At 46.9% G+C, this 25,785-nt stretch overlaps 1 protein-coding gene across 1 annotated transcript in view; it reads right to left on the bottom strand.

The window, feature by feature from the left end:
* Nucleotides 1-25,187, bottom strand: part of LOC147116322 (adhesion G protein-coupled receptor G5-like) — a 793,199-nt gene extending 768,012 nt beyond the window's left edge. Inside the window, exons 1-6 of the mRNA XM_085992042.1 lie at nucleotides 25,062-25,187; nucleotides 21,656-21,665; nucleotides 20,174-20,286; nucleotides 17,067-17,109; nucleotides 16,869-16,972; nucleotides 15,619-15,741 (exon numbers count right to left, since the gene is read on the bottom strand). Coding sequence (XP_085848168.1) covers nucleotides 15,619-15,741; nucleotides 16,869-16,972; nucleotides 17,067-17,109; nucleotides 20,174-20,286; nucleotides 21,656-21,665; nucleotides 25,062-25,187 — 519 coding nt within the window. The remainder of the gene's footprint in view (nucleotides 1-15,618; nucleotides 15,742-16,868; nucleotides 16,973-17,066; nucleotides 17,110-20,173; nucleotides 20,287-21,655; nucleotides 21,666-25,061) is intronic.
* Between the last annotated feature and the right edge of the window lie 598 nt (nucleotides 25,188-25,785).

Below are 25,785 nucleotides of genomic sequence, written 5' to 3'. Positions count from 1 at the left end.
CTGGGTTTCCCGGCCTCAAAGCAGCCCCCCTCCCCCCTTGCCTCTCTCCCCACCCCTGAGTTAATATCTAGCCCAAGGAGTGAGCTAGCTCTGGTTGGAGGTATTCCTGGAGGATTGACCACATGACATTTGCTCATGTATCATTTGCCCACAGTTTGCAAATGTTATGGCATTTACCTGCTAAATGGAGTTGAGTACCTTTGCTCATGGTTTCATGCCAGCAGCTGTTGTGTGAGAAGTTCTGAGAACCAGGAGGCCTCCCACAAACAAGCGCAGAAAGTGCACAGGCGCAAACCTTGGGTACGAGCAAATACGAAGTGCAAGTTTTTTCTTTCTCCTGGGTTGCTCGAAGCAGTATCTGGGGATTAATCTTCCACACACTCCCCAACAATCCAGGAGGGTAGGCAAAGTGACTCTAACCCTGAGCCCTACCCACTGACCTCGGATAGAGAGAGTGGACATCAGCTAGGGTTCCTGCTCCTGAGCAATAACCAGTGATCCTGGGATAGAGACAGGGGACATCAGCTAGGGTTCCTGCTCCTGATCAATAACCAGTGACCCTGGGGTAGAGAGAGGGAACATCAGCCAGGGTTCCTGATCCTAATAACCAGTATCAGGAGCTAGGAGCTAAATTAAAAAGCAGAACCTCTGAAGGGATAATTACTAGTCCTAGCCCCTTTAAGGCTACCCCGGATCAGGCATATTTCTCAGATGTTCACTTTCAACTAAAGTTTGGAGGTAGCTGAATACTAAAGACGCTTAATTGGGTCTAAAGGTCCAGACTATCTCTCCCTAAAGGAAAGGAACAACCTGAAAATGTTACCGTCCTCCAGATAGCACTTTTAATAAGTTTAGCTAGACTGTAACATTCCGGATATTATGAGGGTCCGGTAAAATCCCCCAGAATTCTGCAACTCCTCACCAAAGAGTGTACAGAGATTGAGTTCGCGAGTTTTTGATACAGAAGTCTTATGTGAGACAATTCTAAAAATATATAGATTTATTAAAGAACCGACATGTAATTTACAGTTGGTGAGTCAATCGCAACATTAACAGTTCCAAAAAGAGAAAGCTTGCAATCTTATTATCAGAGAACCTTACTTTCAAATCTTAACTTCACTACAGTTTTACAGTTCTTAAAGTCCTATTCAGGATATCCACCAAAATCAAATACCCGAGGTACAAAGAGTTGGAGACTTACAGAGCCACCTCTGAAGCCGAGAATAATTTTGCCTCTTTAAAGCGATTCTGTTATCCCATTTGAGAGTTCAATATTCATACCCTTTTCCAGTGGTATTTCCTTTAAGGTTTTCTGCTGATGTAAGCTAATTATCTCTAGTCATTTTTCTGCTGACCCCTGCAAGTCTTACAGTCACCTCAGCTGGTAGCATTACAGAATGATGTCTCTTCTCTAGGTGTTCTAAGTTTACCATTAAAAACGGTGTGTATTTTACTTGATGTCATTTTTACGAAGGCAGATGTTTCTTACTTTTATGTGCTTCTTTACAGAGTGTAAATTGGAACACCTTATCCAGGGTGAACCATTGGCCCTGATTTTTGGCTTGTGTGGGAAATGGTCGGGTTTCCCCGAATGTGGGGTTTCTGACACACATAAAAAAGTGTCAGCCAGCTCCACGCAAATTTCCCTCAAGTGGCCAATTAATTCCCAGCATGTGGGAAGCCGTGCTAATTGTCCAATTCGTGTCAGAAATCCCCACAGTATGATGTCATCATTCGTGGTGCTTTCAAGGTCCATAGCAAGCACTGCATCCTCTGAAGGCTTCCAAACGAACCATACAGGATGGCAGAGGAGCCTGCAGCAGCTGTGGGCAGTGCCAGACCCCGAGCTGCCTCCAAATTCGATGAGGCTTCACTGCAGGCATTATTGGATGGGGTTAGGGCCCACAGGGAGGTCCTCTTCCCTAGGTCAGGGAGGAAGAGGCCTCCCATTGAGACCAATGCTGCATGGATGCAGGTGTCAGCAGATGCCAACTCGCTGGGAGTCACCAGAAGAACCTTGGCATTACATCTCTAACTCCTTCCTTTACTCCCCCACAGTACCATCCAGAGCCCCCATCCTCACTGTGGAGGAGGAAGAGGCTGTGCAACCAGACTCCTCAGAGGAAGCTCCAACCTCTGAGGGCGCAGCGTCAGCAGAAGTAAGCGCACCCAGCACCGACACTCACACCTCGGGGGGACCTTCGGGACATTGAGTAGTGTTGTCACCTGGTGTTTCACAGCTCACAAGTGAGCCTCAGCAGATTCTGGAGACAGGGACAGCAGTGGAGAGTCCTCGTCGGAGGGCGCAGGATTCTGCCAGCTCAGCTCAGCTGCGCTGCATGTCGACCCTCTGCCTCTGGGTCCATCCGCAAGAGGTGATGGATCTCCATGCACAGATGCAGGAGTCTCTGGCAGGTTTTGTCTCCAGGGTCGCTGCGAGTGCGGAGTGAATGGAGGAGTCCATAGCGACCATGAGCAGAGCCTTTGTGGAGTCATTGGCGCATGAACACATCACCATGGAGGAGATAACTCGCCAGGGTATGGAAAACATGGTGCGTGCTCATAAGAGAATGAAATCTCTTGAGCGTTGGCCATCTGTTGAACAGAGAAACCAGATCTTCATGGAAGTCCTTCTGAGTAGGACTGCCAGTGCAGAAACGAGTCCCCATGGCCCCCTAAAGCGCAGCAAGGTGCTCTCAAGCCACTTCCAAGCGCTGGCCCCTTCTGGCCTGTGCAGCTTCAGGTGAGTTAGCAGTAGCCTGGTGCTCCTGTTGCTGATCCTGCTGCTGTTCCTGGTTCTGCTGCTGCTGCCGGAGATCCTCTAATGGCAAGAAGGGAAGGGAAAAAAAGGCGTCCCATGCTTCTCGTAGATGCCTCCGCTGAGGAAGTGCTGAGTGAGGGTGGCGAGAGGGGTTTCCCAGGAGATCACATTGGAGAAGTGTGTGAGGCTGCAACCTTCCACAGCTGTGCCTAAGCCTTGAAGAAGTAGCCCCAAACCTGCAACAACAAGGTCCTTCGACATACAAGTGCTGTCCCTTTAAATCGCAGCTTCTCCGATTGACCTGCAGCTGCAAGCAAGCAAGCCGGCAAACTTCACGCCAGGTCTCAGCAGCGGGGTTCCCCGCAGGCGGGTTTGATGTGGGGAAAGCCCCAAAGTCGCAACGGCCCCGGAAAATCTACCTCAACAAGGAGATAATTGCTCATTACTGCTCCGACAAACAGTCCCGCCAGCAGCGGCCGGGGCTGAAGCGGGTCGCGTAGAAACGGCGGTCCAAAAGTCGGACAGGCCGGGGAATCAGGCGGGCGGAGGGGGGGGTATTCCCCGCCCACTTTTTCGCCAATTTTCGGCACCCAGCCGCATGAAAAGCCCCCGACGGCTGCCAGAAAATTGACCCCATTGTTTCATTCCGAAAGGAGCCTTTAACCTTCTGTTTCAATAAGGTTATTGATTCAGTGTCAATAACTATCTTATCTCTATAGCCAGCATGCTTTGACAGCTTTTTCATCGTTAGGTTTTTAGATTTCCAAACCCAGCTTGTCATGTTTTAATAAGGCCAAAATTCTTTCAAAAGATAGTGTATTTTCCTGAATAGGTTAGATGGCTTATTCCTTCACAGCTCGAGGGTGGTAATTTCCAGATTGGCATATAGATAAACAGATCAGGAAAGGAAATGTGTGGCTGAAAGGCTGATGTGGGGAAAGGGGTTCCATTTCATGGGACACTGGCACCAGTGTTGGGACAGGAAGGAGCTGTACCACTGGGACGGGCTACATCTGAATTGAGCTGGGACCAAGGTCCTAGTGGAAAGGATAACTAGGGCTGTAGAAAGGACTTTAAACCTATAAAGGTGGGAGGGTAGGCTCAGGTAGAAATAATAATCTAAAGATAAGAAAAAAAATAAATGAGAGCAAAGGTCAGAGTAGAAACAGTGATAAAGACAATATAAATACTCCAGGTTCAGAAAAAGAGTACAGGAAATAATAATGAAATACCTAATATAAATAAAACAGGAGTGATGAAAAAAGTCAAAAAGTGTGAAAAAAATACATCAGAGTAAATGGGCAGACTGGGGCCTGTTAGCCAAATAAGAATCCTGTGCACAAATACACGTAGCATAAGGAATAAAGCCAGCGAATTGAAGCTCAAATTCAGCTCAAAGGGTACGATGTAGTAGCCATGACAGAGACCTGGCTACAAGCTGGATATGACTGGGAGCTAAACATCCCAGGCTGTAAGGTCTTTAGAAAGGACAGGGAAATTGGGATAGGAGGAGGAGTAGCAATATTGATTAAAGACTATTACAGCAGTTGAAAGAAGGGATATCAGTAAAGGTGAGCGGGCAGTGGAAACACTTTGGGGAGAATCATGAAACAGCAAAGGATGCAAGACTCTGGTGGGAGTTATTTACAGACCTCCTGACAGTCGTGATATAGAAGGAGGATGCATAAATAGAGACCAGAGAAACATGCAGCAAAGGCAAAGCGGTTCTAATGGGAAATTTTAATTTTCACATGGACTGGGAGAAGCAGAACAGCACAAGTCATAAAGGCAGTGAATTTCTAGAGGTTATTCAGGACAGTTTTCTGGAAAAATATGTTTTAGTACCGAGAAGGGGACAGGCCGTACTAGATTTAGTGATGGTGAGGGAGCCAGGCCGAGTAAGCAATCTGACGGTAAGGCAATATCTTGTGAACAGTGACCATAACATGGTCAAACCTGATATAAAGTTTGAGAGGGAGAAGGAGGAGTCACAAACTAGGGTAGTAAATTTAAGGAAGGCTGACTTTGAAAGAATGAGACATAAACTGACCACAGTAACCTGGGCTGAACTGTTAATGGGTAAACCAACAAACAGTGGGAGGTATTCAAAGAGAATTTGGTACAACACAAAACCTGTACAAACCCATAAAAGGCTAAAGTTCCACTTGTGTAGTTAGGAAACCATGGTCAACAAATGAGGTAAGATTCAGTGTAAAGGTAAAAGGCTGATGGAAATGCAAAGAAAAGTGGAAATCCAGCAGACTGGGAGAAATATAGAAAGCAATAAAGAGATACAAAGAAAGTATTAAGAACTGCAAAAAGGGAATGCCAATAAAAGGGATGTTAAGGCTAACAGTAAAAGCTTTTATAAGTATATTTAAGAGAAAGAGAGCAGCTAAAGGAAAATTGAGGCCATTAAAGACAGACACAGGAGATACTGTAATCGATAATAAGAAATGACAGACTTGTTAAATAAGTACGTTGCAGCCCTCTTCACAGTAGAGGAAGAGGACAATATACCAGCGGGTACAAGGGAAACTAAAAATAAATCTATGGAAAGAACTTATTGGATTTAATAAAAGTAAAAAAATGGTAATGGAGGAAATAATGAGAATTAAGATAGACAAATCATCCAGGGCCTGATGGTTTCCATGCCTCCGAGTTATTTAAGAAGGGGCGGGGTGAGGAGAAAAATCAGATTACTTCGAACTAATAATCTCTGGATTATTACCTGAGCCACGAGCAAATTTGGCTAGGACAAATAAAATTAGAGATTTAAATGCGTGGCTCAAAGACTGGTGTGGGAGAAATGGGTTTTGCTTCCTGGGACACTGGCACCAGTACTGGGGCAGGAGGGAGCTGTTCCGTTGGGACGGGCTTCACTTGGCCAGTGCTGGGACTAGAGTCCTGGCGGATCATATAACTAGGGCTGTAGAGAGGGCTTTAAACTAACTAGTGGGGGGGGGAGTTCCTAGAGAGCAAATAATACAAATGACAACAGAGAAGGTCATAGACTTAGGTAGCAGTGGGGAAATTAAAAACCAGAGCATGTCAGGAAGCGGCAGAAGGTATGGAGTAAAAGGTAAAGTAATAAAAAGGGCAAAAGCAGGAACTAAGTGTCACAAAACATCTTTGAAAGTTCTCTATCTGAATGCACGTAGCATTCGTAACAAAATAGATGAGTTAATGGCACAAATAACTACATATGGGTATGATCTTGTGGCCATTACAGAAACATGGCTGCAGGGTGACAATGCCTGGGAATTAAACATACCAGGTTATTTAACGATCAGGAAGGACAGGCAGGAAGGAAGGGGAGGTGGGTGGCTATGTTAATAAAAGGAAGGAATCACTGTAATACAGAGAAATGATATTGGGTCAAAAGATCAGGACAATGAAACAGTTTGGGTGGAGGTAAGGAATAATAAGGGGAAAAAAACACTAGTGGGCGTAGTCTATAGGCCTCCGAACTGTGGCAACTCTGTTGGACGGAGTATCAATCAGGAAATAGTGGAGGCTTGTAATAAGGGAACATCTATAATTATGGGGGATTTTAACTATCATATTAATTGGACAAATCAAATTGGGCAGGGCTGCCTTGAGGGTGAGTTCATTGAGTGTATTAGGGATGGGTTTCTTGAGCAGTATGTAACTGAACCGACCAGGGGGCAGGCAACCTTAGATCTGGTCCTGTGTAACGAGACAGGATTAATTAAAAATGTCCTAGTAAAGGATCCCCTTGTAATGAGTGACCATAACATGGTTGAATTCCATATTCAATTAGAGGGTGAGAAGGTTGGATCTCAAACAAGCGTGCTAAGCTTGAATAAAGGAGACTATGAAGGTATGAGAGCGGAATTGAGTAGAGTGGACTGGGAAAATAGATTAAAGGGTAAGACGATACATGATCAGTGGTGTACATTTAAGGAGTTATTTTATAACTTCCAAAAAGTATATATTCCACTGAGAAGAAAAGGGTGTAAAAGAAAAGACAGCCATCCGTGGCTAAGTAAAGAAATTAAGGATAGTATTCGACAAAAAACAAGGGCATATAAGGTAGCCAAATCTAGTGGGAGGATAGAGGATTGGGAAAACTTTAAAAGACAGCAAAAAATAACAAAAAGATTGACTAAGAAAGGGAAGATAGATTATGAAAGTAAATTAGCAAAAAATATAAAAAGATAGTAAGAGTTTTTATAGTTATATAAAAAGAAAAAGGGTGGCTAAAGTAAATGTTGGTCCCTTAGAGGATGAGACCGGGAAATTAATGGTGGGAAATATGGAGATGGCAAAAACACTGAATGAATATTTTACATCAGTCTTTACAGTAGAAGACACTAAGAATATCCCAACACTGGACAAACAGGGGGCTAAAGGGGGGGAGGAGCTAAACACGATCAAAATCACTAAGGAAGTGGTACTCGGTAAAATAATGGGACTCGAGGCAGATAAATCACCTGGACCTGATGGCTTACATCCTAGGGTCTTGAGGGAAGTGGCGGTAGGGATTGTGGATGCATTGGTAATAATTTTCCAAAACTCCCTGGACTCGGCAATGGTCCCGGCAGACTGGAAAACTGCTAATGTAACACCCTTATTTAAAAAGGGCAGTAGACAGAAGGCTGGAAACTATAGACCGGTTAGCCTAACATCTGTGGTAGGCAAAATTTTGGAGTCCATTATTAAGGAGACAGTAACAGGACATTTGGATAATCATAATTTAATAGGACAAAGTCAGCATGGTTTTATGAAGGGGAAGTCATGTTTGACAAATTTGCTGGAGTTCTTTGAGGAAGTAACATATAGGGTGGATAAAGGGGAACCAGTGGACGTGGTGTATTTAGACTTCCAAAAGGCATTTGACAAGGTGCCACACAAAAGATTATTGCTTAAGATAAAAAATCACGGGATTGGGGGTAATATTCTGGCATGGATAGAGGATTGGCTATCTAACAGAAGGCAGAGAGTTGGGATAAATGGTTCATTCTCAGACTGGCAATCAGTAACTAGTGGTGTTCCGCAGGGGTCAGTGCTGGGTCCCCAACTCTTTACAATCTATATTAACGATTTGGAGGAGGGGACCGAGTGTAACATATCAAAGTTTGCAGATGATACTAAGATGGGGGGGAAAGTAGTGAGTGAGGAGGACATAAAAAACCTTCAAGGGGACATAGACAGGCTAAGTAAGTGGGCAGAGATTTGGCAGATGGAATACAATACTGGAAAGTGTGAGGTTATGCACTTTGGCAGGAAAAATCGTAGAGCAACTTATTATCTTAATGGCAAGAAACTGGAAAGTACTGAAGTACAAAGGGATCGGGGGGTCCTGGTGCACGAAACTCAAAAGGTTAGTATGCAGGTGCAGCAAGTGATTAAGAAGGCCAATGGAATGTTAGCTTTCATTGCTAGGGGGATAGAATATAAAAATAGGGAGGTATTGCTTCAGTTGTACAAGGTATTGGTGAGACCGCACCTGGAATACTGCGTACAGTTTTGGTGTCCATACTTATGAAAGGACATACTTGCTCTCGAGTCAGTACAAAGAAGGTTCACTCGGTTAATCCCGGGGATGAGGGGATGGACATATGAGGAGAGGTTGAGTAGATTGGGACTCTACTCATTGGAGTTCAGAAGAATGAGAGGCGATCTTATTGAAACATATAAGATTGTGAAGGGGTTGGATCGGGTGGATGCAGGGAAGATGTTCCCGATGATGGGTGAAACTAGAACTAGGGGGCATAGTCTTAGAATAAGGGGCTGCTCTTTCAAAACTGAGATGAGGAGGAACTACTTCACTCAGAGGGTGGTAGGTCCATGGAATATGCTGCCCCAAAAAACTGTAGAAGCTACATCATTACATAAATTTAAAACAGAAATAGACAGTTTCCTAGAAGTAAAGGGAATTAAGGGTTACGGGGAGCAGGCAGGAATTTGGACATGAGTCTAGGTTCGGATCGTTCATGGCCCTGTGGTTAGCGCAGCGGGCCCAGGGGCCGTGTAGCCTGATCCTGCTCCTATTTCGTGTGTCTAATTCTGTTAGATGCAGGAGATAGTTCTGTGATAGTGGATTGGCAGTTAGGATCAGATCAGCCATGATCTTATTGAATGGCGGAGCAGGCTCGAGGGGCCGATTGGCCTACTGCTGCTCCTATTTCTTATGTTCTTATGTTCTTATGAACCTGTTAATCTAACATTAATAGTGGGGAAATTACTAGAATCTGTCATTTGGGCAGTGTGACTGAGCACTTGGACAATTTTGAGCTAATCAGAGTCAACATGGATTTGTGAAGAGTCAGTCAAGTCTGACTAATATAGTTGAATTTTTTGAGGAGGTCACTAACATGGTGGATAAAAGGCATGCCTATGGGTGTTGTCTATATGGACTTCCATTAGGCATTTGATAAGGTTCTGTACAAGAGATTATTAGCAAAAATAAAAGCACATGGAATTGGAGGCATCCTTGTAGCACGAGTTGGAAATTGGTTGGGAGGTAGGAGGCAGAGAGTAGGGATATAGGGCAAGTACTCTGATTAGCAGGATGTGACCAGTGATGTTCCCCAGAGATCTGTACTGAGGCCTCAGTTTTTCACCATGTATATCAATGACTTGGATGAGGGAATAGCGGATTGTATTTCAGATGATATTAAGTTGGGAGGCACAGTTAGTAGTGCAGATAGGAACATAAAAGTTCCAAAGGGACATAGACAGATTGAGCAAAACTGTGGCAGATGGGGTTCAATGTGAGGAAGTGTGAGGTCATCACTTTGGATCCAAGCAAGACAAATCGGAATATTTTCAAATTGGTAAGAAACTGGGATCTGTGGAGGAGCAAAGAGATTTCAGTGCCAATATATACAAATCACAAAGCTAGTGGCCGGGTTCAAACGTCATCAAAAAGGCTAATGAAATGTTGGCCTTTAACTCAAGCAAGCTGGAATACAAAGGGGAAGAAGTTACGATTCAGCTGTATACAGCCTTGGTCAGACCCCATCTGGAGTACTGTATTCAGTTCTGGACACTGCATCTCAGGAAGGATATATTGGCCTTGGAGTGGGTGCACGCAGATTCACCTGAATGATATCGGAGCTAAAAGAATTAAATTATGAGGACAAATTGTATAAACCTGACTTTTATTTTCTTGAGTACAGAAGACTGGGGGTGAAGTGTTTAAAATGATACAGGGATTCAATATGTTAGATAGAAAGAAACTATTTCCTCTTTATTGGACTCCAGAACAAGGGAGCATAACCTTACAATTAGAGCCAGAACATTCCAGAGTGAAATCAAGAAGCACTTCTTCACACAAAAGGTAGTAGAATTCTGCAACTCTCTCGTCCAAGAGGCTTTAGATGTTGGTCAATTGAAGCATTCAAGTCTGAGATCGATAGATTTTTGTTGGGTAAGGATATGAAGGGATATGGAGCAAAGGCAGGTAAATGAAGTTGAGGTGCAGATCAGCCATGATCTAATTGAATTCAGGCTCAAGGGACTGAATGGCCTACTCCTGTTTCGCTGTCCCTGCTAAGATGCAAATATGTTTTTAATATTTAATGACAATGTTTTTAAGAACTGAAGCACATACAGATCTGCATCAGTCCCACATCTGGATCCAAAATGAAGTGGCTTTGTTTCAAAGTTTCAATCCTAAATTGAACACCTTCTCCCAAACCATCCCCTAATTTTCTCCACTATTCTCCTTTTCAAATATGTTGAATGGTCCTGGGGTATTAAATACACAGAAATAAATACAAGTTACAACACAGAAACAGGCCATTCGGCCCAAACAGTCCATGTCAGCATTTACCCTCCATGTGTGTGAATAGTTCTAATCATGTTTACTCACCTTGTTCCCATGTCCCCTTTTCCTTCATCCACCTGTCCAATCTAATAATGAATCTTGACATCATTTCTGCCTCAACCACTAACCCTGTAATTATGTTCCACAGCCTACCAGCTCTCAGTGTGAAGAAGTTTCTCTTGCTCTATTCTATGGGGGAAAAATTCAGTTGGTAGCGCCACCCATTAGCGCCTTAAGAGGGAGCTAAGTGGGGCGCAAACCAACTAGCACCCGGGCGTGGCGATATCTGCACCTCTCGCGAAATTGACCGGACATTTTGCGGCGGCACTAAACAATACCGCCCGATCTCCTGCGCACGCAGATCTTGACATCATTCAACAGTGCAACGCCCGTGGGGCACCCCGGACCGGAAATTCAGTGGCACCCCCTCCTTTTTGCCTGGCGCTACCAACTACAGGTTGACTGGAACGCATCCCAGTCGCTGTGGGGCTGGGGGGGCACTATTTAAAGGGGGCCTCTTCCTGGCTTTTGTGTGGTAGCCATTTTTGCACCACTCGTTCTGAGAGAGAGAGAGATTTGGAGAGAGACAAAGAGAGAAAGAGAGACTTTTGCATTGAGTCAACGCTGTCTGAGGTAGTTTTGGCTTCTCACCATAACTTTGCAGGTACTTTGCTTTTTGACCTTCATAACTTTGATTGCCCAGATACTATGGGGGCTGCAATGGATGGGAACGTCATCCTTCTCCATCACATTCGGAGGGCACAGAGATGCAGAGAGAGAGTGGCAATCATGGCCAGACGGAGGAGGGCCAACAGGCCTCGGTACAGGAGACCTTACCCTCCCAGGGTTTTTTGCCAACAGTTCTCCTACATTAATATGTCTGAGGAGCACTGTTTGTGAAGGCTGCGATTCAGCAAGGAGGTGGTCACTGAGCTCTGCCACCTGCTTCAGCCAGATCTGCAGCCTCAACTGAGGAGCAGGATGTCTCTGTCAGTGGCAGTGAAGATAACAGTGGCTCTCAACTTTTATGCCACCAGCTCATTTCAATCAGCTACTGGGGACATTGCCAATATCTCCCAGTTCGCGGTGCATTGCTGCATCCGTCAGGTAACAAATGCCCTCTTTAAAAGGAGACGCAAGTACATCTCTTTCCCCATGATCCCGGACAAGCAGCAAGAACGCGCAACGGGCTTTGCTAGGATAGCGGGCTTCCCCATGGTGCAGGGCGCCATTGACTGCATGCATGTGGCTTTGCGTGCGCCGCAAGAGAATGCCGATGATTTCCGCAACCAAAAGGGCTTCCCTAAACGTCCAGTTGGTCTGTGACCACAGACAGCTGATACTCGCTGTCAATGCCCACTTTCCTGGCAGCAGCCACAATGCCTTCATCCTGCGTCAGACTTCTGTGGCAGACCTTTTCCAGGCACTGCATCACCCAAGAGGTTGGCTTCTCGGGGACAAGGGATATCCTCTGTGCACCTGGCTGATGACACCACTCCGTTCGCTCAGCACCCCTGCTGAGCTGCGATACAACGAGAGCCATCAAGCTACCAGGAACATCGTTGAGCACACAATCGGCGTGCACAAGCAACGGTTCCGCTGTCTGGACCATTCTGGAGGAGCCCTTCAGTACTCGCCTGAGCGAGTCTCCCACTTCGTTGTTGTGTGCTGCATGCTGCATAACCTTGCAATCTCAGGACCCAGCCAATGCCACCAGACATTGGAGCACCACCAGAGGAGGAGGAGGAGGAGGATGATGAGGATGATCATCAGCAGCACCAAGGCGGGAGGGAGGCACAAAGTGGAAGGGCCGTCCGTCAAAGGCTCATAGCAAGTCGCTTCTAGGCCCCCTCTGAGGGAATGGCTTCTGCCATTCAAACAACCTGAATGAAAGCATCCCGCAACCCCTAAGCCGGTCAAGGCAACAATGAGTGCAAAGACCAAACATGTACATATTGAATACAGACACTTCTTAATTTCACAAACTCTGTGTGTCTCATTTCCGCATGACAAAGTAATAGAAAGAAACACAAAAAAAAGCAGTCATTCACATAACTGGCTCTCACAACCTGGAGACAATGTCCAAAACAGTAACAAAAATTCGACCACGAACCTCGGCCTTCAATAAAACAATGAAAAACATTTTGCCACACCTCCTAATTTTTGCCCTTCGAGGGTGATCTGCTTCCCTTGCGAAATTGCCCCCTTCCCACCCTGCAGCTCCTCCGTAATGGGACCCCAGTGGCTGGAGCAAGGCTGGGGGAAGGCTGCTGAGTGTCAGAATCTGAGACTGCAGATGCCCTTGAGGTATGGCCTGGACCAGCTCTGGGCCTGGAGGGCCAGGCTGCTGACTGCACCAACCCTGCATGGGCGGCAGCAGTCTGTCCTACAGGTGGTGGCAACTGCAGTGGAGAAGTGCCAGTGGTGGCAGCAGGAATGCTGTCATCTTGAGAGAGGACGGCAACTCCCTGCTCGACCGACACACTGGCACTCCCACGGGGCAGCACTTCAGCATCCGGAGCAATCTGATGGAGCACAGATTGCTGGCCTGCTGCGGCGCGGTGAGAGCCCCGGGGAAATGTGCCCGATCCAGCGAGGGTGGCAGCAGTCAGTGCTCGCGTGGCCTCAATCTGCGTCTGCATGAGACCAGCCACTGACTGCGTTGCAGCACTTAGCATTTGCGTGGCAGCCGCCTGTGCTACAGTGAAGTGCTCGACACTCCTTGCCAGTGTTTCAATGGATTCAGGCAACCTTGCCACTGCAGCCATGAGCTCAGTGTGCCTTTGCTCCGCCTGGGCGCTCATTTCAGTGAGGACCCGCTCCTCGTCTGCATCCAGTGCAGCAGGACTCGAAGCCATACTCTCCCTCCGGGGAGAAGGCCCCCGAGCTTCCCTAACCCCCTCACGTTGCTGCAGCCCGCTGGGTCCTGGAGCTTCACCCTCATCAGACCATTCCCCCCTGCTCCTCTCCAGGGAAGGCGTGTCCCAAGTATGGGAATGGGCTGCCTCGGTTGAGGGTGGCGCTGATGGTCCGGCTTCCTCTTCCTCCTCGCCTTCAGCTTCACTCTCACTGGCAGCTTGAGGGCCCGTCTCCTCACCTGGTGAATGACCATCTGAAAGCAGGGAGGTACAAGAGTGGCTTTAGCGTGAGGACAGGGTGGCAGCAAGGGAGGCATGAGTGCAGCGATTTAGTGATTTGGATTGAAAGTGTCAAAGGTTGCTGTTGTGAGGAACAAGTGGAAGGAGAGAGGACAAAATGGTGATGACCTTACCATTGTTGTCCAGAGTGGGGTCGGCGTCTCAAGATCGCTGAGGGGTTGAAGCTGAGGCCGCCCTCCACCGGTCCGTTGCTGCTGTCTCCTATTATGAGACAGCTTGGCCTGCAAGAAAAAGGACGGCATCTGAGTAAATATACAGCCATGGTCTTGCCTGATATGCCTCCCATAGTTGAATAGCCCTTACTGTATGCAGCCATGGTCTTGCCTGATGTGCCTCCCATAGTTGAATAGCCCTTACTGTATGCAGCCATGGTCTTGCCTGATGTGCCTCCCATAGTTGAATAGCCCTTACTGTATGCAGCCATGGTCTTGCCTGATGTGCCTCCCATAGTTGAATAGCCTTTACTGTATGCAAAGTGTGGAATGCGCGTGTGTGTTTGATGAAAGGGCCATAGGTGTTAGGTGAGTGTTGGGCATTGGGGCTTTCAAAACCCTCTGGCCATAAAGTGAGGTTGAGATGGAGGGATGAAGAGGTTTTGAAAAAAAAGGCACTCACCCTGATGACCCGACTGAGGTCGTTGAACTTTTTCCTACATTCCTAGGCACCATGCTGCTTGAGGAAACGCTTTGCGCCACCTCCCTCCACACTCTTCTGTACTCGCGTGGCAAAGGCCTCCTGCCACTCTTTGGGTACAGAATGGATCTTCTGCGCTCCACCCCGCGAACCAGAGCCTCCAAAGCCCGCTCGCAGAAGCGCTGTGCTCACTCCCTGGCCCTTTCCTTAGTGTCTGGCTGCTAGATTTAGCCACAGGTCTGCCCAGGCCGAGATTCAAGGCTCCAGTGAGCAGGGTGTGGCTGCAGAGCAAGATCAACCCTCCCCTTTAAGAACTGACCGGCGCCAGTGTGTCTGTGTTCAATCGCTAACTGACAGCACCTGCGCTGTGCCCGCCCTCTGAGGTAGCGCCTCGCTCCTCGGCTTTAGCATCTTAAGAGAGTTGTGTAGCACCTGATTTAGCGCTCCAATCATCCCCAGGGGCGAAAAAAGCCAAGTTTGCAGTCGGAGGCGATAATTAGCGCCAGGCGCAAATCTTTGCGCCCGGCCGATATTTGCGACCCAAATGGGGTGATACCGAATTTCTCCCCCTATATCTTTTACATTTAATCTTGTATCTACAGCCCCTCATTCTAGACCCCACAACCACTGGAGACAGTCTGTTTCCAGGATGAATGGCCTACTCCTGTTCCTATGACCTTGCACTAGAGAGAGGGAACATCAGCCCTGGTTCCTGCTCCTGATCACTATCCAGTGGCCCCTGCTGGAAACCATCAATGGATCTTGGGGGAAGATAGAATCAACGTAAGCTGTTATGTCTTACAAGGTGAATAGCTTGGTGAAGCTCATTCATGGATAATGAGCACCTGGGTAGGATACAGGGTGGGGGCAAAGACCCAGGTGGGGAGGGGATAGAGGAGAAACACAGACTGGGTAGGGAGGAGAAAGGAGGTGAAAATTATTGGGGCAATGGATGAGGTAGGGAAAACAAGAAGAGGACTCACCAATCTGAGGGAGAGAATGGGTGGAAGGTAGGGGTGAAGCCAATGGCGGGGAAGAGGGGATACTGTAGCTGGGGAAGAGATTTGCAAGGGGGAAACTGGAAGTGGGAGGAACTTTGATGGAAAGAGTCTGCAAGTCAGGTTCCAACAGCTGGCATATCTCAGTGATGGTGTCAGAGGGAAAGTGCAGCCTTCTCAGACACTGCCTATAGGAAAACTCCAGAAAGATCCTCCAAAGTCTGTAGCTCTGTGATGTGGATACCAGCAAATCGGGTGTTGCCTTCATACATGCTGCTGCACTCTCTTCGCTTCCATCCTTTCCTCCTCCATGTCCTCATTATCCTCCTCCTCAAAGCTCAGGAACAATGGAATCCTCAGAGAGAAATCCATTATTTTGCTATCCAGAGCTCCCTTTAAATTCCCAGCAAGTTTCACAAGTACCTTTCAATGCTCAGAAACTGCAGCCTCAAGCTAGTGGAAGTGACTCCTAGTCAAAACAATGGTGTAGAATTGCACTGCTGTGTGACGGCTCACCTTCCCAATCTGTTACTGCCAGTGGGTCACCCTACATGCTCAGCACCGCCATCTTTTCAACAGTGGTGATTCGAAGGGGCACCAAGATCCGTTCACACATCACCCCTCTGCTCACTGACCTACACTGGCTCCCGGCCCAGCAACGCTTCAATTTTAAAATTCTCATCTTCACGTCCAAATCCCTCCATGGCCACGCCCCTTCCTATCTCTGTAACCTCCTCCAGTCCTACAACCCTGCGAGAATACTTGAGTTCCTCCAAATCTGGCTTCTTGTGCATCCAGGCTTCCTTCGCCCCACCCTGCCTTAAACTGTCTAGACCCTAGGCTCTGGAATTCCATCCCTAAACCTCTCCACTGCTCTCTCCTCCTTCAACATATTCCTTAAAACATACATCTTTGACCAAGCTTTTGGTGACCTGTCCTAATTTCTCATTCTTTACTCGGTGTCAATTTTTTTCTGATTGCACTCCTGTGAAGTGCCTTGGGACGTTTTACTACATTAAAGGCGTTATACAAATGCATTGTTCTTGTTATTGATGTTGTGATAAGTGGGCGGAAATGCAGGGAAATCTCGGAGGACACTTGACCATGTCCCTGCTTCATTTAAATGCAGTGGGACGCGTTTCTGGCAGGTGGATCAGGGTCACAGCAAGGTCACGGGAGGAAAATCAAGTTATCCAGAGTTCCAGCAGAGGGCCTCTCCCATCCATTTTGCTCACCAGACCTCACCAAGCCCATCTGAAAACAGACATTTTATTTAAGGATAATGCAGCCCGCCGTTTCTGTGGGTCACTTTAGAGGCCGTGCCGCCCCCAATGGCAATGGCGCCAACATTGCAGAAATTGGGGTGGGAGGGCCGTCAAATATTTTGCAGAGGGGCCTTTAAGACCTGGGCAGGGCTCTATTGGACTGCAGTGAGAAGGTGAAAACCAGTCTGATCTCCCAGGCTAATGTAAAGTTATATTGAAGTTTATTTAAACTGTAAAGGTGAGCATTATTCATACCTTCGATTCCAGTGTTACAGCAAAGAAGGAGCCCAAACGGTCACACCTGCAGGTGATGTTATTGTTTCCTTTCTCAATGTTACATCCAGTCCGATCCCCGGTGTCTGTAATGGAGAGTTCCTAATTATCAGAATCATTACCTCATTTACACATTCCAGTACTGATTGATGTCAACATTTTGTAACACACTTTATTTACCTTTATGACCAGAATCAGAGAAGGCGCACACTGTAGAATCTGGCTAAAATAGAGAAGATAAATCTTACAATTAGATTCACCAGCACTAAATCAGTTTAATCAGCTGTATGAGTGCTTAAACAGTTAGACATTTTTCATTTCCCTGTCTAATGGTGCAAAGCATAGAAGCATGGAAATGTAGTGCCGGCTGTGAAGTAAGTGTTTCTGTATTTTCATTAATACCACAGAACGTGGACAGTGCCCTTATGGAACTTGGGGAAGTCATTTTACTGAAATGGGGAACATGTTACTCAAGTAAAGATGACTCTTTGGGGGGAATTTTAACAAGCAAGAAGGGTTTGGTCGGGTGTGTAAATTCAAAGAAAAAAGAATCGCGACCGCAACTCGTCTCCAATGTGCCGACTTCCGGGTTTTACTGAGGCACGTTTGGCTGCATGCGAGTAACCTGCTCAGCAGTGTTGCACGATCATTAGTGCAGGCTGGTGGGCAATGAAGACATAATTTAAGGTGATAATTGGATGCAAATGAGGAACTTTTGACATGGATTTAACTTTCCTTCCGACTTAACACTTCCAGCACAGGTTTCCCGGGGCTCGGGAAACTGACCAGTTAAAAGGAGGCAAGTTGCAGGTGTACTTCATAGGAGGTCTATCAACTACAGATAGCCTGAACTTAATAAATGCTCAGTTCTTACAGCTGCTTTGTTAGTTTTCTCTGGCAAACGTTTAGCAGAAAGTACTTGTCAATATACAGGTTTTGGAGAAGTTTGAAGGCTATCAAACAGACACCAGCAGGTTGAGAGGCACCTTGGATGCCTTTGACAATATCAGAAGAGGAAGACCATCACCATCCATGGCAGCATCGACGTGCTGTGGTGGGACCAGCACAGGAGATAGGAGACCAACAGAGGGGCCAAGGTCACAGGAGGCTCTGCCCAGTAACAAGATTTACAGACAGAGGCTCAGCTTCCTTGACCTCTCAGAAGAGCAGTGTTTCCACAGGCTGAGGTTGTCACGTCAGGTGGTGGCTGACATCTGCAGACTCCGAGAAGAAGACCTACCTGCTGGACCTGGTGGCCACACATTACCAGTGGCTGTGATGGTCACCACCACCCTCAATTTTTTTGCCTCTGGTGCCTTCCAGGGCGCGACTGGAGAAATCTCGAGGGTCTCAGTCCACTGCAGATAATTTCATAAGGCAGGTGACGGATGGATTGTTTGCCAGGTCTGGGAGATATATAAACTTCCCCTGTGACAACTATAGCCAGAATGAGTGGGTACTCGGACTCACCTCTCTGGCTGGATTCCCATGGGTACAGGGTGCCATCGACTGGACACACGTGGCAATCCGCGCACCACCACAGCAACCAGGAGTTTCATCAACCACACGGGATATTAGTCCATCAGTGCGCAGTTGATGTGAAATCATAAGAGGAGGTTTATGCATGTCTGTGCCAGATTCCCTAGAAGCTGTCATGATGCTATCATACAACAGCAGTCCAACATTCTAGACCTTTTCGTTCCCGGAAGCAGATTTAAGGGCTGGCTCGTAGAAGACAAGGGATACCCGCTTCAAACTTGGCTCACAACACCTACGAAGAACCCTACCAGTGAGGCACAAAAGAGTTAAAACGAGAACCTTATGACCACCACGTGTGACAGAGAGCAAACCATCAGAATGTTGAAGATGCGCTTCAGATGCCTTGATAGATCTGGAGGCGCACTTCAGTACTTGCCAGCGAGGGTGTCCAGAATAATAGTGGTGTGCTGTGCCCTGCACAACATTGTGCAGCAGAAAGGACTGCAGGTGCAGTAGGACAAAGGAACTTATCAGGTATCATTGGATGAGGAAAACATTAAAGAGGACAAGGAATATGAAGATGGGACACCCATCAGCACACCAGCCACATACATTGCTGTCTGGGTGCCAGGGATGCCCTAATAGCTCGAAGGTTCAGCTAGTAGTGACTCACAGAGGAAAACATCACAAATGAAATCCTCCGGCCCACTCCCACCACCAGCACCAATCAGCCCCCCACCCCCTTTGCACTAAACAGCCCTTCAACCATACATCCACCCAGTGCACATCTGCCCAATGGGTCCCGTCATGTATTGACATTCATCATGAAACAAGTGAAAGGGTGAGTTGGCCCTCGGAATGCAATAATGGGCAAGATGTTGAAATGATGCTAATCAATAAATTTTATGTGTCGTTATAAGAAAAGAAAACTTAACAACATAACATTTTGTCAAACACACATGTGCGGTCCCTTGGTGATTACAATAGATTTCTCTTGCGCTTCCTACTGCTTCTATGTGGTGCATCCTGTGTGGCTTCAGCAGAGGTAGAGGTGGGCTGCTCAGATCCCTGACTGCTGTGATAATTTAGGTCGACAGCCTCTGGGTTTTGGAGCCCCTCAGAGCTCTGCCAAGACTGCGCCACCTGCACCTGTGCAGGGGCAGACTCGGCCATCGGGACACGAGGCAGTATGTCGGGTACTGGCTGAGAAGGGGGCAACGGGTGAGAAGTCGGAGGGCTTTGAGTCGTGTTCCCACTTCCATGTCCACTGTCCCCATTATCCCTATCCTGGGCCAGCGCCCCATCACTCCTACCACTCTGCTGCAGACCAGATTGGTGAAGATCAGTGTGACATTGCAAGGCCACAGATAAGGTATCTGTCATCCTGTTTAAGGCGGCAGACATCTTCTGCATGCCCATATTCTTTACCTGCATAGACTCTTTTGAGAGCCTTGCTTGAAGCTCCATGGAGGTGGCCTCTCTCTCCATGGCAGACATTCTCGCAATTCCCTGCGCCACCAATCCACTAGCGATTGAGTTAGACTCCTCCATCCTCTCCGCTACTGTGGAGGGCGTACGTGGCATGTCTGTCACTACCTGGCTAAGTTGCTGATGCACCTCTAGCATTCTCCTTCTCAATGATAGGCCCCGGGGTTCAGCATCTGGGTCCAGCTGAGCACAGCTTGGGGAGGATTGTGCCCCTGATGCGGACTCTCCACAGCTGTCTCTTCCACCAGTGTCTGCTCGTGCTCACTTGTGAGTTGTGAATCACCAGGTGAAAACCGAACTAACTGTTTAAGTGGACCAACCGAAGTGTGAGTATCTGTGCTGGTGCATGGCTGTACGTCCTGTGACGGTGCATCCTCAGATGGAATGAGGTCCTTATGCATGTCCCGTGACACTTGCTGTACGTCTGAATGCCCTGGAAGACAAAAGAAAGGGATATGATTTAGTTGTAGCAAAGTCAGGATCTTGACAATCACCAGACTCAATCTTCTCATAGTTGAATCATTGATGAAATAAAGTCAGCATTTGTGTATCAAAGATATTTGTAATTCTGTCACTAGCTCCATCTCCGACTGAGAGGGACGCAGATGTGCCACTTATCGCCGAGGCCGCCTCCTCTGCATCTGTGAGCTGGACTATTTGTGGCGGCCCACCTCCAGTCCTCGCCCTTGGGTTTTGCGCTCTTTTCTCCTACAAGGGGCGAAAAACAGACCTGTGAGTGAAGGTCAACTATTCACCCGATTGATGCAGTGAATTCGGTGAGGGTGATTGAGACAGATGCACCAAATTGCATAAGGATTGGGGTGAGTGGCAATGGTGGATGAGTAAATAGGGAGGTGATGAAGTGCATAGAAATTGAAGGCCGAGTGCTTCTGAAAGTTGAGTGATGGAGTACGCTAGGAAAGACAGCGAGAAAGGGGGCAGAGGGCTTAAACCACAGGATGGAGGGGAATCAGCAAATGTACTCACTTTTCCTGACCTGGTTAGGTCAGTAAACCACTTCCTATATTGCATCCAAGACCTGGGCACAACGTTCCTGCTGCTCACCTGCTCAGCTACCTCCAACCAGACCAGCAGGTTTCTTCCTCCCATTGCTGGTGAAAAGTATGTCCCTCCTGCTCCTGACTGGACCCAGCAGTAATTCCAGTGACACATCATTGAATCTGGATGCTGCCCTTGCTCTATGTGCTCCATCCATTGTAATCACCTCGAATTTCCGTTTGTACATTGTCCCTTTAAATACAGCTGAGATCACGTCATGCGGGTGCGCAGCTTGGAGATGCAAAACCCAGGAGTCAAAATTATTTGCTTCAACTCAGTTGTGATTGCAGTTTCCAATGCACTGAGTTAATTTCCCGATTTCACCCATGCAATTACATCGCCCCCTCCCCCGCCACCCCCCCCCTCTCTCGGAAGCCTACAGATTAATATCGGGGCTATAGAATTGTAGAATGATACAGCACAGAATGAGGTCATTCCACCCATCGTGCCTGAGCCAGCTCTTTGGTAGAGCTATCCAATTAGCCCCACTCCCTTGCTCTTTCCCCATAGCCCTGCAAATATTTCCTTTTCAAGTATTTATCCCTTTTTGAAAGTTACTATTGAACCTGCTTCCACCATCCTTTCAGGCAGCGCATTCCAGATCATAACAACTCGCTACATAAATTATTTTCCTCATGTCACCTCTGGTTACTGACCCTTCTGCCACTGGAAACCATTTCTCCTTATTTACTCTATCAAAACCTGTCATGGTTTTTAACACCCCTATCAATTCTTCCGTTAACCTTCTCTGCTCTAAGGAGAACAACGGTTGTCATAAATCTCATCATCGAGAAACTACCTATGAAATAACACTGGACGGCCAGCTGGTGGTGCCGTCCAAGGAGTATAAATACTCGGACATTGGTCCCAGCTTCTCAGGGACATTTTGTAAAGACAAGGAGCTAGTGGATACAACTAGACTTCCATGTTCTGAAACAAGTTGATTAAAGCCTTGCTTTATACTCAAACCAAGTGCGTAGTGAGTTTTATTACGTCAACGGTACTCAAGTCTCTCTAAACGTAACTGAAGTCTTTCAACCCGGGTACCATTCTAGTAAATCTCTTCTGCATCCTTGACATCCTTCTTAAAGTGTGGTGTGCAGAATTAGACATAATACTCTAGCTGGGGCCTAACCAGTGTTTTATAAGGTTTAGCTTAACTTCCTTGCTTTTGTAGTCTATGTCCATATTTATAATGCCAAGGATTCCATGACCCAGAAATTCGGGTCGGGGGCTTCCCACGGGTGTAAGCCTCCGACCTGCACTTACCTTGCGCGCCGGCTGTTGAGCTGTGGGTCCCCGTGGAATTCTGATCCTGGGCCTGCTCCAACTGCCGGCGGGCACTGCTTGCGTATCCCAGGGGTGCAGTTAGTTCGATGCGTCCCCTGGGATCACGTGGGCCATGGGGAGCCAATCGGAGCAGGGAAATGCCCATTGATAAGTTTGACAGGAAGAGCTGTCAAAACCTAGAAATACTACAGGCCCCAAAACATCACTAAATCTTCAAATAAATTTTTTTTTAAATCACATTTTTGAAATAAACTATAAATTACATGAAATAACTATTTTAAACAATAATTTAAATTTTTGAAAAAAGTAATTTTATTTTCTAACGGGGCTAAAAATAAACTTACCTTTCTTTAAAGTATTTAAAAATAATAAACCTGTGGAAAAAATGTTTTAATTTTAATTAATTCACCACTTACCTTGTAAAAAGCAGGCCTTACGCCTGTTTTTTAAATGTGTAACTCCTGGAGACTTACCCTCCAGGGAAAACCTGCAAAAAAAAGTAAGTTTGATGTGCACATGCAGCCTCTCCTGCACACGCGTTCGAACTCTGAACCCCTTCTTTCAGGGCTTTCCCGCGCATGCGCAGTGCATGCAGGAAACCGGCACTTCCATTGGGCCTACGGGTGAGCACCCCGTGCGTACTCACCCGTGGAGACCCGAAGTTCTGGGCCCATGTCTTTTTAACAGCCTTCTCAACTTTTCCTGCCACCTTCAAAGATTTGTGTACATACAGACCTAGGTCTCTCTGTTCTTACACCCCTGTAAAATTATACCATTTTGTTTATATTGCCACTTCTCAATCTTCCCACCAAAATTAATCACTTCACACTTCTCTACTTTAAATTTCATCTGCCATGTGTCCGCCCATTTCATAGTCTGTCTATGTCCTCCTGAAGTCTGTTAGTACCCTCCTCACTGTTTACTACATTTCTGAGTTTTGTGTCAAATGCAAACTTTGAAATTATGCCTTGTATACCCAAGTTCAGGCCATTAATATGTATCAAAAAGAGCAGTGGTCCTAATACCAACCCTTGGGGGACATCACTGTATACTTCCCTCCAGTCTGAAAAACAACCGTTCACCACTATTTTCTGCTTTCTGTCCCTTAGCCAGTTTGTATCCACTGCTGCCACTGGCCCTTTAATCCCGTGGGATTTAATTTTGCTAAAAAGTCTATTGCGTGGTACTGTATCAAACGCCTTTTTGAATTTCCATATACACAACATCAACCGCACTACCCTCATCCACCCTCTCCATTGCTTTATCAAAGAACTCAATCAAGTTAGTCAAACACGATTTGACTTCAACAAATCCATGCTGGTTTTCATTTATTAACCCATATTTTTTCAAGTGCCAATTAATTTTGACCTGGATTATTGTCTCTAAATCTTTCCCCACCACCAACATTAGGCTTACTGACTTGTAATTGCCAGGTTACTCCCTCGCCCCTTTTTTGAACAGGGGTTTAATATTTGCAATCCTCCATTCCTCTGGCTCCATTCCCATATCTAAGGAGGATTGAAAGATTGTGGCCAGAGTCTCCATAATTTCCACCCTTATTCCCTCAGCAACATGGGATGCATCCCATCCGAGCTGGGAAACTTAAAAAAAATTATTTATTCATTCTCGGGACATGGACATCACTGGCAAGGCCAGCATTTATTGCCCATCCCTAGTTGCCCTTGAGAAGGTGGTGGTGAGCCACCTTCTTGAACCACTGCAGTCCTTGTGGTGAAGGTACTTCCACAGTGCTGTTAGGGAGTTCTAGCATTTTGACCCAACGACGATGAACGAACGGTGATATATTTCCAAGTCAAGATGGTGTGTGACTTGAAGGGGAACTTGGAGGTGGTGGTGTTCCCATGTGCCTGCTGCCGTTGTCCTTCGAGGTGGTAGAGGTCGCGTTTGGGACATGGTATCGAAGAAGCTTTGGCAACTTGCTGCAGTGCCATCTTGTAGACGGTACACACTGCAGCCACGGTGTGCCGGTGGTGGAGGTGTGAATATTTAAGGTGGTGGATGGGGTGCCAATCGAGCCAACTGATTCATCCTGGATGTTGCAGAGTCTTAAGTGTTGTAGCTGCACCCATCCAGGCAAGTGGAGAATCTTCCATCATACTTCTGACTTGTGCCTTATAGGTGGTGGAAATGCTTTGGGGAGTCAGGAGGTCAGCTACTCGCGACAGAATATCCAGCCTCTGACCTGCTCTTGGTAGTCACAGTATATATGTGGCTGGTCCAGTTTGGTTTCTGGTCAATGGTGACTCCCAGGATGTTGATGGTGGGGGATTCGGTGATGGTTATGCCATTGAACATCAAGCAGAGCTGGTTAGGCTCTCTCTTGTTGGAGATGATCATTGCCTGGCACTTGTGTGGCGCGAATGTTACTTGTCACTTATAAGCCTAAGCCTGGATGTTGTCCAGGTCTTGCTGCACACAGGCATTCATTATCATTATCTGAGGAACTGTGAATGAAACTGAACACAGTGAACATCACCGCTTCTGACCTTATGATGGAGGGAAGGTCATTGATGAAGCAGCTGAAGATGGTTGGGCCTAGAAAACTATCCTGCAATGATGTCCTGGGGCTGAAGTGAGTGCACTCCAACAACCACAACCATCTTCCTTTGTGCTAGGTACGAGCCCAGCCAGTGAAGCGTTTCCCTTCTGATCGCCATTGACTACAGTTTTACTAGGGCTCCTTGGTGCCACACTCGGCCAAATGCTGCCTTGATGTCAAGGGCAGTTGCTCTCACCTCACCTCTGGAACTTTTCTACTTTGAGCACTGCCAACCTGTTAAGGCCCTCCTCTTTATCTATGTTTATCCTATCCAATTTCTCTACTACCTCCTCCTTTACTGTGACATTGGTGGCATCATTTTCTTTCATGAAGACAGATGCAAAGTACTCCTTTACTGTGACATTGGTGGCATCATTTTCTTTCATGAAGACAGATGCAAAGTACTCATTTAATACTTCAGCCATGCACTCTGTCTGCACAAGAAGATCTCTTTTCAATAGATTTGAGATCGCATCATGTGGGTGTGCATCATGCCTACTGCGCAACTGGAGATGCGACACCTGCAGGTTATAATTTATTGCCTCAATCAAGCCGAAATCAGTGTATCAAACAGGATGGCCCCGATTTTCGGCTTGTGTGGGAAATGGTCGGGTTTCCCCGAATGTGGGGTTTCTGACACACATAAAAAAGTGTCAGCCAGCTCCACGCAATTTTCCCTCATGTGGCCAATTAATTCCCAGCATGTGGGAAGCCTTGCTAATTGTCCAATTCGTGTCAGAAATCCCCACAGTATGATGTCATCATTCGTGGTGCTTTCAAGGTCCATAGCAAGCACTGCATCCTCTGAAGGCTTCCAAATGAACCATACAGGATGGCAGAGGAGCCTGCAGCAGCTGTGGGCAGTGCCAGACACCGAGCTGCCTCCAAATTCGACGAGGCTTCACTGCAGGCATTATTGGATGGGGTTAGGGCCCACAGGGAGGTCCTCTTCCCTAGGTCAGGGAGGAAGAGGCCTCCCACTGAGACCAATGCTGCATGGATGCAGGTGTCAGCAGATGCCAA

Source organism: Somniosus microcephalus, chromosome 6 (assembly GCF_052327205.1).
Source record: "Somniosus microcephalus isolate GS21.2 chromosome 6, FLI_Smic_1.0, whole genome shotgun sequence".
NCBI lineage: Eukaryota > Metazoa > Chordata > Chondrichthyes > Squaliformes > Somniosidae > Somniosus > Somniosus microcephalus.
Note: the sequence above shows the minus strand (reverse complement) of the source record. Positions and strands in the feature narration are given on the sequence as shown.